Source organism: Protopterus annectens, chromosome 1.part1 (genome assembly GCF_019279795.1).
Source record: "Protopterus annectens isolate FY-2018-M chromosome 1.part1, PAN1.0, whole genome shotgun sequence".
Taxonomy (NCBI): Eukaryota; Metazoa; Chordata; order Ceratodontiformes; family Protopteridae; genus Protopterus; species Protopterus annectens.
The window spans coordinates 206,935,961-206,949,561 of record NC_056726.1 but is presented as its reverse complement, the minus strand read 5'-3'; the positions used below and the strand labels follow the sequence as shown (position 1 = coordinate 206,949,561).

Below are 13,601 nucleotides of genomic sequence, written 5' to 3'. Positions count from 1 at the left end.
CTGGTAGGTTCAGGAGATATGAGAGTACCATTATTAGATGTGAGAGAAATTTATTAGGGTGGACTTTCGGGTTGGGGTGAACAGTAAAGGTTTAGCTTTTTGGGGAGGTTTAGGAGGAGGCAGCGGTTTAAAAAACATTGTTCTACAGTATTGAATGAATTTTGGGTAAGGGACTGTAGTTCAGTTGGAGAAGAGGCTGAAAAGATTATTGCAGAGTCGTCTGCGTATTGAATGCAGGTGGTTTGAGGAATTGTATAGTGAAAGTCATTGATAAAGATGGAAAACTGGAGTGGGCCTAATATAGAGCCCTGAGGAACACCAAGGGAAATGGGAAGGTGGTTAGATAGTTTATTGTCCCATAGTACAGCCTGTTGTCTATTGCCTAAGTAAGATTTAAACCAATTAATTGCTAGAGGTTCAAGTGAAAGGGATTTCAGTATATTTATGAGGAGCTGGTGATTGACCATATCAAAGGCTTTAGATAAATCAATAAAGACTGCAGAGGAAAGAGTACCATTGTTACGGTTTTTGTTAATGCAGTCTGTGAAGGGTAGGAGGGCAGTGGTGGTACTATGGAAATGTCTGAATCCATGTTGGCAAGTAGGTTATTTTGGAGTAGGTGGTTAAGTAGTTGCTTATGGATGCATTTCTCCATTATTTTTGCTAGGGGAGATAGTAGACGGTAGTTAGAAAAGTCATAAGAGTTCCCAACTTTATGTAGTGGGATGATAAGAGAAATTTTCCAGATAGATGGGATGGTTCCTTCACTTATGGTACGGTTAAACAAGAATGGAGATGGGATAAGCTATGGCTTTAGCCCCTTTTTGTAGGTATTCTGCTGGAAGATGATCGACTGAGGGGGTGGTAGGTTTTAGTTTTTGGAGAAGAGAGCAGATAAAGGAAGCAGAAACTGGTTGTAAGATAAAAGGTGGAGGTGGGCTTGTCATAGTTGTAGGCAGTTTTAAGGAATCTGGAGAAAGTTGACTAGCAAGAGTTTGGATGGCATCTGTGAAGAAAGAATTGAAGGCACGAGCAGTATAAGTGGGATTCTCAGGGTTAGCGCCTTGTGGGTTAGGCGTGTTGGATTGTCCTGGGTATAGTAGTTTGTTGATGCTAGACCAAAACTTTTGTGGTTTCTTTTGGTAAGTTTGCTGTATTTGGAAATAGTAGTCTTTTTTGTCTAAGAGAATGGCTTTTTTTTCAAAATTTCTAAGTTGTCTAAAGGTTTGGTGATCTGTAGGATCCTTAGTATTACACCATTTAGCCCAAGATTTGTTTCTATGAAGGATTTTTTGCCTAGCAACTTTTGAGAGCCAGGGGGCAGGCTTAGTTTTATTTCTAACAGAGCGAACTGGGGTGTGTTGGTCAAGGATGGCTAAGAATGTGGAATTAAAGTATTCCACAGCTTCGTTTAGTGGGAGTGATATGAGTGGAGACCAATTACAGTGTCTAAGTTCTGCTTGGAAAAGTTCAGAGTTAAAATACTTTTTGGTGCGTATTGTTCTAAAAGTGTTTGGAAAAGTTAGGTTGGCTTTATGCCTGATAATATAAGTTAGTGAGTGGTCAATTAGATCATCTGGGAGGGTTCCTACTCTGTATGTTTGGTGAGGAGTATTAGTCAGAATCCAGTCTAAGGTACTTTCTTTGTTATTGGGTTTATTAATTCTAGTAAGGGAGTTAATATTTTGTGAAAAGCCATATAGGTTAATGTGGGTGGTAGGGTGTACATTACTACAGAAGCTCCAGTCTATATTAAAGTCTCCTAGGACTACAGTTTCTTGTAGAAGATTAATAGAGAGCCAGTTAATGATATTTTCAAGGGTACTAATGTTATTTCCTGGAGGAAGGTAGATACAGATGATGTATATGGATTTACATGAGTTAACCTGAAATTTAGAAATGAGGATTTCAGCATTATTGTCTGAAGGCAGTTTAAGGTTTGCAGTGCTGACTTGTAGCTCTGCTTTATAAAGGATTGCTAGCCCTCCTCCCTTTTTGGCTGTGCGGTCTAGTCTAAGAATATTGTAGCCAGTTGGGGTGACTTCACTGTCTTTGGTTTAGCCATGTTTCAGATAAACATAGGATGTCAAATAGGTGGATATCTAAGAGGGTGTGGAGCTGGGCAATTTTATTATTGATGCGGCGTGTGTTGAGATGAGCTATATAGAGAGAGTTAGAAGGTTTAGTAGGGGCTAGGTTATTACTATTGCTAGAGTTGCACTTATCAGTAGGAAGTGAGAAGTTTGGGCCGGGGTTGGAATGGATGTCCCCATCTAGTAAGGAATGGAGGTGTATTTTATTTATAGGGTACCGAGGCTTGTAATAATAGTCAAGTAACTTTCTGGTATTTAGAATGGTATACTTAATGTGTGTTAGTCTATGATATTTGGCTTGTAGGTAGCAGGGTGTAGATGTGGTGTTTATGAAGTTTTGGGAGGTAGGCAGTGATAAAGTGCGTTTGGAAGGGAAGGTAATGGAGAGGTATAATGTTTGTTCATAGGAAGTTAGCAGATAGGCAATGGTAAGAGGAGGAAAGAGTGACATTAAGTAGTATTTGTATTTGGTGTGGGGTGGTTAAAATAGCCATTTAATAGGACTGTACAGTGGATGAAGAGTGGGAGGAAAGGAAGTGTAAAGCAGGTTAGGAAATAAATCAATCGGTGAGATGTATGAAGGAGGGATGGGAGGTGGGGTAATAAAAGGTGATGTGTTTAATGAGATTTGGGAGTGCTAATTCGATCTGCTGGAGTGGAGCAGATTTGACGGGGGTGTGGTTTTAGAGGAATAAGTGCAGGACTACTGTACATATCCATTACACTCGTGTATGAAAGAATAGTTGTGTAAAATGTTACTATAACCATAGATGTTTTTCTAGGTTGTAGTATTCTTTATGACTGGGTAGTACTCCGCCCATCAACCAGACATCCGGCCTATATAGAAAAACTTATAGGCACTGCCAGTACGTGGGACAGTGATATGTTCCAAGATCCTTTTCAGCCACAACTCGGGTCATGTTTTCAAACTCAGTGTAATTTGATCTGATTAAGCAAACATGGGCAAAATACAACATATCCATTACACTCGTGTATGACAGAATAGTTGTGTAAAATGTTACCATAACCATATATGTCTTTCTTTGTTGCAGTATTCTTTATGACTGGGTAGTACTCCTCCCATCAAACCAAACATCCGGCCTATATAGAAAAGCTTATAGGCACTGCCAGTACGTGGGACATCGCACGTAGGTACTGACAATGTCAGCCATAAAAGGAACATCCATACACACTATCCTCAGACCCATGACAGAGAGTCTAAAGGCCAAATAAAAAAGGTAGTCATCCTATGAAGGAGCACATTGCAGGTGGGAAGGCAGGTGGGACAGAATACTGCAACATAGAAGAGAAGGACATCTACAGTTATGGTAAGATTATCACAACTATTCCATTTTCTTCTATTCAATGTTGCAGTACTCTTTACATATGGGAGAGTGCCAAAGCTCAGAAAGAACCCAGGGAGGAAGAGGGAGCAGAGGAAGAAAGTGAGGAAAAATTTTCTACAAATCCATGAAAAATTGCTCTAGCAAAGCCTTCTCTGCAAATAGCGAGTGTATCCAAATTGTAATATTTAGTAAAAGTATGAACAAATGACCAAGCAGCAGCCTCCAAAATGGAATGGGCACACAGACCTTTAAAGAAAGCTCCTAACGAGACCATAGATCTGGTACAGTGAGCTGTGACAGATGATGGTAGAGATTTCCCATGAAAGACATAACAAAACATAATAGCTTTAGAAACGCAAGAGGAAACAGTTTGTTTAGAAACAGACAAACCCAGAGCCCTGGGATGAAAGGACACACAGTTGATATGACTTCCTAATAGATTTTTTTGTCTAGATAAAAATCTGACTATGCACATCTAAGGAATATAAAAACCTCTCCATCTTCTCTAGAGGATTGTAGTGAAGGGAAAAAAAGTGGGCAAATTAATGGACTGATTAATAGACAACTCATTCACTACTTTAGACATGAAAAATGGGTTAGTTCTCAAAGATGCTCTATCTTTGAGAAACACCAAGAAAGGGGGGAAGCCATCAAAGCCCAAATCTCAGAAACCCTTCTAGCAGAAGTCAAGCCTACTAGAAGCACTGTTTTCCAAGTGCAAAACTTCAGAGAAGCAGAGGCCATTGGTTCAAAAGGAGCCTGGGTAAGCTTCTCTAAGACACAGTTGAGACCTCAAGGAGGAGGCACTGGTTTCCTGTGAGGCATGTACAACATCTTTTAAGAAAAGGTTTAACCTCCAGTGTGGAAGCTAAAGCAGGTGTCACTGGCAAATGAGCAGACAGAGAAGAGCAGTGGACCTTTAATGAAAAATGAGAGAGACCCCACTGTTAAGCAATTCATGCAGGTTAAGAAAGCAGTACTGGAATATCCACAGAACGTGGATCTTGATTTCTTTTGTGGCACCAAACAGAAAATCTTTTCCATTTTGAAATATAAGATTTCCTAGTATTGGGTTTCCTAGCCTCTTGCAAAACCCTAAGCACGTCCTGTGAAAACAGGTGCCTGAAAGGAATCAAAAGTTGATCACTCAAGAGTGTCAAATGCAGAGTTGACAGAGTGGGTGGATCAGAGATCCCTTGTCCTGTGTGAGTAGGTCCAACTGGTAAGGCAACTTGTGGAAATGGCCCCTGGTTAATTGCAGAAGAGGGAAACCAGTGCTGTCTTGGCCAGAAAGGAGTCACTAACAAGATTTTTGGTTTGTCCTGTTGAATTTTCTGAATGAGGGGGAAGGGGGAAATGCATAAAGAAACAGCCTGTTCCATGATAACAGAGAGGCAGAACATCCACCTTCCAAGCCTGAGGGCGAGGAACCTTGGCAAAAAAGAGGAAGTTGTCTGTTCTGAGGGGAGGCAAAGAGACCCACTTCTGAAGTGCCCCACTGGTAACTAGGTCCAGGAACACATCCCTGTGAAGCATCCACTTGTGGGATTGTGTCACGGAAATGCTTAAACCATCTGCCACTGAATTCTGAGCTGAGCAGAGGTACACAACATGAAGAGTTACCCTGTATTTGATAGCCAGTTCCAACACCTAGAGGGCTAGACAACAAAAAAGTTAAGATTTGGTCCCGCCTTGCTTGATTATATAACATAGGACAATGGCATTGTCTGCAAGAATCTTAAGATAACCTGGTAGGAAAAGAGGGTGAAAGGTTTGTAAGGTCAGAATAAGGGTTCATCTCCTGGACATTGACATGTTCCCTCTGTTGAGTAGGGGACTAAAGACCCTGAACCTTGGTGGAAACAAAGGCTGCTCCCCAACCTAGACCTGAGGGATCTGTGAACAGGAAGGCCTGGATTCTGAGATAGCTGCTGGATCCACCAAAACAGCTCTGTTTTCAGGCAAAGGAGAAGGGGAACCAAGACATCTAAGGGATGTGCATGCTGATACCAAGTGGTCTTCAGGAACCACTGAAACATCTTTATGTGCAGTTTTGAAAAGGGTAGAATGCAGTTCGTGGAAGCCATGAAACAGAGCAATCTTAGGAATTCCCTGGATGAAATGGATGGAAAAGGCAGGAGCCTCCACATAGCTTGTAAGAGAAAGAGCTATGTCAAAGGAGAGGTAAACCTTCATCAAATCTGTCCTGAATCTTCACCTTGAAAAATGAGGTCCTGAGTAGGGATAAGACTGGTTGTTTTGAAATTTTTAGTTAACCCCAGACTCTGAAGAAAGGCAAAGGCTAGACTGAGGTTTGACTGAAGTTGATCCTGACTGTTGGAGAGGAAAAGGACATCTAAGTAGGGGTAAACCTGAATCCCTCAAACCCTCAAAGGCAATGGCTGCAGCCAAGCACTTGGAGAAAACCCTTGGAGTATTGGAAAGACCAAAAGATAAAGCAGAAAACTGAAAGTGCAAGGAATCTATAGAGAAACAATTTCCTGTATTCAGGGTGAATAGGGATGTCTAGGTAAGCATCCTTGAGATCTAGAGATGCCAGGAAGGAGAGTGGAGGAAACAGAGGGAAAAGGGTTTGCACAGAGAGCATCGAAAAGAAGCACTTTCAAGAAGGTGTTTAAATGGGATATATTTAGAATAGGTCTCCAAGGATCATCTTTCTTGGGACAAAAAACATCCTGGAGTAAAATCCCTTTCCTTTTTGTTCTGTAGGAACAACCTGGATTGTGCCTTGGTGAAAGAGTTGAGCTAGTAACTGAGGAAACAGATGAAGTTAGCAGGAAGGGGGTTGAGGGATTTCTAGGAATGGTGAAAGAGTCTTCCAAGTCATAAAGTAACCTTTCTGGATGATGGAAAGGACCCAGGAGTCCTGAGTGTTCTCCACGCAGGCTGAGAGAGAGAGAGACAGAGAGAGACAGAGAGAGAGAGAGGTGTATAACTTGGAAAAATAGCTTGGTTGTCAGAAAGCCCAGTCTAGCCCGAAAGGCTGTTGAAAAGAAGTAGCATGAGCAGCAGATTTTGCTGGAGGAGGTCTCCTAGAAGATTTCTTATACCTAGATACAGGAGTAGCAGAAGAGGAGAAGTAAGCAGGTCTTCTGACAAAAGAAGTCTTGGCAGGAAAATTCCCATGGAATTTATGGACTGTAAAAAACAAGCAAGTATTTTAAGCCTTGGAGCTCCTTTATTTTCTCCTGCAGAGATTTGAAAAGTTCTGCAGCATCTGAACCAAAAATGCCAGAATTATCTAAAAAGACCATCAAGCAGCTTGGCCTTTATGTCATCAGGTAATGACTGCAGTCTTAACCATGAATGTCTACGAAAGACTGATGCAGAGGCAGCAGCTCTAGCAGATATCACCACTGCATCATAGCTGCACCTAACAGAATGTCTAGCTACCTGAGAAGATGCAGACAGCAGGTTGAGAACCTGAGACTTAACCTCTGAATCAGGTAATTTGGACAAAGCCTGTTAAGCCTGAGAAAGCAAGGCCAGGGAGTACCTAAAAGTCTGTCTGGTAATTAATAGCCCTAACTGCTAAGGTGGAAGAAGTCCCAAACCTTTCCAATATCCTGCTCTCCTTACCAGACGGAAGCAGCTTAGCAGAAGGAGACAAACAAGAAATTTTGTCTGAGGCAACAGAGACCACAGCTGGGTCAGCAGAGGGGCATTTATAAAAAACATCTGCAGTCATTTGGGACCTTATAAAATCTGTCAGGTCTCTTGGGAGTCAGGATTTTTAGAAGTGGAAGCAAAAGCATCCAAGAAAGCAGGAAGAACAGGCGAGACTACAGACAGTGCAGGGGCTTCCATTTGAAGAAGCTCATAGTAACGGTTTTGTGCCTCTGAAATCCCATTTAAAAAAATTCCCTCATATTAATGGTTTCCCAAAAAGAAAGCTCTTCAATAGGGGGATCTCTCCATTAGACTCTTCTTCAGGAGAGGTATACTCTTAGAGGAAAAGGAATCTGGGAGGAGTATGCCAGGGAGTCTTCATGGTCAGATTCAACCTGCTCTGAGGACACAGCCTGAGACCCAGAAAGCAGTAGAGGAGAAAATGTAAATGCTGGAAATGGGGAGTGAATAAGCTGAAGGCCTCAGTGCCATAAGGGCCCTAAATAAGCCCCTGTGGAAAGGACGTTGGGGTGCTTTGTTGTTTCTTTTTAATGGGCTTCTCCACCGGAGGAGCGACATCGGATATAGACCTAATGGCTGATATATCCCTAGGTAGAGGGGAGGAGCATCCCCAGAGTCCTCCAGTAAAATGACCCGCGGTTCCCCCAAATCGACTAAAACTAGACATCTGCATAGCCTCAGACATGCTAGGATCCACACTCTTGACAGCTTCCCCCAAAGTACCAGCCAAAGAAGTGGAACGTACCACCGGGTCTTCACCAACCTCAAGGGAAACGGAGGAGACAGGTGCACCAGAAGAGGTTGCAGTTCTTAGCTTGCTAACCTTCCTCTTCAAACTTGGCTCACCTGAAGGACCCCCACAACCTTCCATTGTGTCCCTAGCCAGATGTTTGAGTCTATGATTTTCAAGGTAAATATTTAAGGCCGAAAGATGGCTATGCAAAGACTTGGGCATGAAGGCCTGGCAAACAGAACAGGAGCGGTAATCGTGACTAGGCACCAAACAAAACAGACAAAGCTTGTGACTATCCTTATGTGGAATTTGCCTTCCAGGCCTACACTTGCCCTTCCTGGATGACATGAACAATAGCAAAAAGGCAGTAGCAAAAAAGTAAATCCCCAATGGTGGACTTAACTGAATCTGGAAGCGGAGCAAAGGAACCCAACCACAGACTGTATGTAGGAGTCAACCTTCCTGAATGGCAGTGAAATAGTTATGAGGAGGGTACACACAGACATCCCTTTTATGGCCGTCAGTGCCCGCGTGCGACGTCCCATGTACTGGCAGTGGCTATAAGCTTTTGTATACAGACTGGACGTCGGGTCAATGGGTGGAATACTACCCATACGTAAAGAATACTAAAACATTGAATAGAAGGATGTCCATCATTTATTGCATTTCTGCATTACAAATAAAAACACTTGTATATGCTTATCAATCAGATGCTAGCCACTCGTGTTACAATACTTCATAATTAAACACATTTTATTAGAAGAAAGGTCTCTGCAGTAAAAAACATTGTACAAACACAGCTAAAAAGAACCCTTGGGACAAGAAGAAATAACACTACAGTTTTACATTACAGTATTAAGAAAAAAGTACACTGTAAACAGAGTCAAGTCTGTCACTGACACTGCTGCTCAATAGCTAGATAAACCACACCACTTTTTAAAGAGTGTATACTTCAGATACTGCACCTACTGCATATTAAACATAATTCAACTCAGAGGAAATTCTCCAGTGTGGAAACTAAAGCAGCACATTCAAACTAGAGGCCTGCCTATTGTAAAATCAAGAAATTTACAACCTGTACACGTTACTGCTTAATTTAAGATTACAATTCAAAGTAGCAGGTCACCTCATTAAAGGACTTCACCTATAAATGATGACAACACAAGATGTTTTTCAGGCACTAACATTTTGAGAAATATGTAGCAAAGCATATTAGTACTGCCATCTACAGTACCTGCTTGACATAAATCCCAGTTCTTCCAAAATAATCCACCAACTCTGGATGATGTTTAGTCTGCGAACTACCATGGCCAAGTGTAAAGTTGGTATTGTCACCCCAAGTATAAATCTCTGTAGGATCTGAAATATATATAATACAGTATTAATCAGAATTCCACAGCATACTTTAAAAGCTCAACTACATCTCATGAGCAGGTACAAATGTCTTCATACTGCAGAGGCCCTACCAACTCCACTTTTGACATGTATAATGCTTTAAAACCTCATTCAGATCGTTTTTTTTTACTGCATAGCCTCTAGCAGTGGTACTTCTGTCACCAAAATGCAAATCAGTCCGTTATCTCCACTATAGTTTATTGAACATCTTTATTAAATTACAATTCAGTGACACAAGTACACATACATGAATATAAAAGCAAATAAATCAGAGCAATGGCTTTCCTGTAGCATACACATTTCCTTTTTAAACAATTATCATTTACCCCCATGCTACATAACTTTTTAATTCCTTACTTTCCTTAAACCTCACTCCTATTGCATCCAGTGATTTTCTTTACTTCTATGGAATTTGCTTGTTCCTTTTTCTATGGATCCCACCTCCAATTCCTTTATCTCCTTTACAATCTTCAACGCTTTAGTTATAGTTTAAAATTTGATTTCCACTTCATAGCAATTGCTTTTCTGGCAGCCCGTTGCATTAAACACAGAAAGGTCTTACTATAGCTATGCAATTCAAAGACTCTGCCCTAGCTCAAAAGAATCATTTCTTTAAACCAAGTTGCTCTCCCAACACTTGACAAAACACACTGTAGGGAATTTGTTAAATCTGACAACTCACTACACTGCCAGAGCAATTGCTCCCATTTACCACTTTCCCATCATTCCTCCAGCATTTGCTACCAATCTGAAGAAAATAATTTATCAACTCTGCTTGTGGTATAAAAATGTCTATGCAAATACTTCCAAGCAAAAATTTTAAACATTCTGGACCCTGTTGCATACTTGACAACCAAACAAGATGGCATTCCATTTTTTTTTTTTTTTTGGTAAAACCTCTCTTTCCAATCTTCTCTAACCTCCATTTAGTGATTCTTATAGTTACCATGCAATATCTTAGAAGCCCTATTAATTATCCTACTTTAATAGCTGCTTCTCTTCTAGATTCAACTGCACATTCTACCATAGCTTGTCTTTCACTTTACACTCCTGTACCCATAACTCTATATTCGGTTGCGAGTCCCCTGGTATGGAAGGCCACCTGTAATCTACAGTTCAGACTTTTGCTTGGCCTCATACCACTTTACCTCCCTAGTTATTTGTTCCCAATACATTGATTCCTTTAATCAGGTAGGTGCGTGCGTGCGTGAATGGGTCTGCCTTCTTTGAAGGTTGGGCGTTGGGCTGGCAACTCGGCACTGCAAAAATTCACTGTCAATCAATAGTGGACTGGAGTTCCGCTGTGGCGGGCCCTAACCGGGAAAAGCCGAAAGACAAGACCTTGATTCCTTTAATAATTTTTTTCCAGTAAATTTCAGCTCCTTCTTGCCTATTATTTGTAGCCTTACTTGCAGTAATCCCCATTGGTAAAATTTCAGACTCCTGTTTTGGAATAGTTAGTAGAATACTTTCTACTACTTTATGACTACAATGTCTGGTACGGTTGTTACTGTTTTCCTTTATACCTGTATCCAAAAGCCCACTCTCTCCTTAATTCTCAAACTGCATTATCTTCCTTTCTTCTCAAACTGCATTATCTTCCTTTCTACTCGGATTTATAACTGCCTGCTTCTGTTATGTAGATGAACGTTAAATTCAGTATTTCTGCTATTTTTATTTATTTGACATTTGTTAACCGGGTTGGCCAGCTGGGCCAGGTGCCCGTTTTCAGTGGAGACCCGAGGAGAAAATCTCCAATTATAAAACAATTAGGATAACATAGGTAACAAAAAATAGAAAGTACCGTAATCAAGTATAACTCCAAAACACATACAAATATGACTCAAACATATTTAGATAACGGTAACAGGGTTGTCTCAAAGCAATGAGTATATGAACCCCTACTGTTTTTATATATATATATATATGTATATATATATATACACACACACATACAAACAAATTATATACAAGTGATCAAGTTATGTACAAGTGAATCAGATTTCTTTCCTATTTTGTTACAACTTTATAGCATCTTAATGCTATGAAATAACGACAGGTCTTGTTCACAGTTCATTTAAGAAAGGCATAGGTAACACAGCATTCTTTATTCATCACATTGATTAAGATCTCTTGTTAAACCCTATTAACAACATACGTTGTTATGTTGACCATCTGTACACTACTCCGTGCAAAAACAATTACTTAACTACAATTATATAAATATGACATCTACTGACATACTTTGTACATCCACTATTTTTATGTACTGTTACCTGTAGGCCCTCATGCAAAAAATATTTCAAAATATCCCATAAACAAAACACGTAACTTCTCTGAACAAGTACATAACAAAGTTACATTTCTTACCCACTTTACTACCGATCATTTTGAGATGTTTATGACCCTTTCACTGAGTATTTTAGGCTTTCTGCTCCTTGCTTCTATTGAGACAGTAGAAATATTCTTCTGAAAATTCCAGTGAATAACGCTATAGCTAGATTGTCACTGTTGCAGTGGCACCCCGACCCCATGTGCAAAAATAGGAAAAAAGGGGTTGAGGATAATGCTGCGGCACATAGTAGTTGGGCATCCAAGAGTTGTACCCTAGCTTCAGATGCAATTAAATAACTACATCATGAACTTTAATCTAAAATAAAAATCTGTGCCTCCTTTTGGCCACAAAATTTAATATTCAAAATGCGTTCCTAAAAATTTTAGGAGGCACTTGCATCAAATATATCCAACATAAAACATGCTTTTAGTTTTAAATGCAACAAAATAGCTGCAAACATGTGCATGTTATTTTTAACTTCTTAATATTCTTTTCTCCTTGTAGCCCAATAAATCAGAAAAGGGAACTTTCTGAACAATTATTTTAGTTACTACACATTATCATTCCAGTATTTACTGCAACTATAAAAGTTTGCTGTGAATGATTAGTCTAGAAGATAAAAATATCTATCTGTTGTCCCTATTAGTACTGGACTATATCTGCAAAGCAATGTGACAGTTTCTACCAGAGGTATGGTATTTAAGGATTTCAAAGCAGAGATTACTGCCAGCATCTCTGACACTGATTAGCTTTTGTCTGCCCCGCCTGTTCCACAAACCTTGCACTTTTGCTCCTTTTGACACAGCCCCCCCCCCAGCAAAGTATGAATCATCTGTTCTAAGAGACTGAATGTGAGGATAAAGGGCTTGAGCGAGAACTGGTCAACCCACCACAATACCTACCTTCTCACAAACCCCAGTACTGGAATCTGAAAAGATAAAGGGTGTTGATGCCTGGAACGGACTGACTCAAAGTACTGCTGAATGTTTCTCATGTGAAACCTGGCCTTGGGAATCATGACAATCACAGAAGCCAGAAAACCCAGAATCCTAAAAAAAATTTTGGCAGACACTAGACACTGGCTGAAAAAGCTCATGTTGATTTCTTTGTACAGTTCGACTTTGTCCAGTGGAAGAAAAGGCTCTTCCTAGTGAAGTTTTCTGCATTCATCCCTAACAATTTTGTGTGAAGGGATGACTGGTGATTTCTTTAAGTTCACTTGAAATCACAAACTGAGCAGGAGTTGACATGTTGGAGAGCACTGACAATTAGAAAAATAGTCTGCAAATTTAAGGCACTCATCCAAATAAGAAAATATGTAAATGGCTTGCAGTCTTCAATAAGCAAATACTGGAGCCAGACTTTTACAAAATACCTTTGATTCAGTAGATAAAATAAAGAGTAAAACAAAGAACTGATGAGATTTTCTGTATGTGGTTTGCATTAAGAAACATCTGAAATCTTTGACCATAGGAATGAAATAAGCAGTCTAAAATTACCATGAAACAGAGAAAGAATGAGAGGCAACATGTTTGAAAGGATATTTTGAATCTTGGGACCTGGACATAGACATTGAGAAAGGAGAAGTCTAGAAATGGTCTCAAACGGCTCCCTTTCTATGGTACCAGAAAGATCCTTGAATAAAAAACACTGAATATCTGATCAGAGGGCACTAGTTTCTATGACTTCCTGAGACGTGCTCCAAAACTGGATCAAACAAGGACATATGGCTTACATGATGAGGAGGTGTCCTCTGAAAAGGGGCAAGGGATTCCTACTGTCATCTACACCCTTGCTGGATGATTCCAGAACCCATTTATCTAACATAATCTGGTGTTGCTGGGGTGGGGGAGTGGTGGAGGATGAAGAATGCCTAGACTAAAGGATAGAATAAAAAAATTGCCATAGTATGTATATATGTTGTGTGTGTGTGTGTGTGGGGGTTTGAATGGATAAGTATTCATTTTAACTTTTTGGACAGTCCTTGGTGCTGGGAGGATCCCCCCCTTTCTTCTTTGATCTTCACTGTCACTACTTATTTTTTTTTT

General features: G+C 40.3%; 1 protein-coding gene across 1 annotated transcript in view; it reads right to left on the bottom strand.

Moving 5' to 3' along the window:
• The window catches only part of IBTK (inhibitor of Bruton tyrosine kinase), a 1,862,448-nt gene that overhangs the window by 1,688,832 nt on the left and 160,015 nt on the right, over window positions 1-13,601 (bottom strand). Inside the window, exon 4 of the mRNA XM_044074098.1 lies at window positions 9,058-9,182. Coding sequence (XP_043930033.1) covers window positions 9,058-9,182 — 125 coding nt within the window. The remainder of the gene's footprint in view (window positions 1-9,057; window positions 9,183-13,601) is intronic.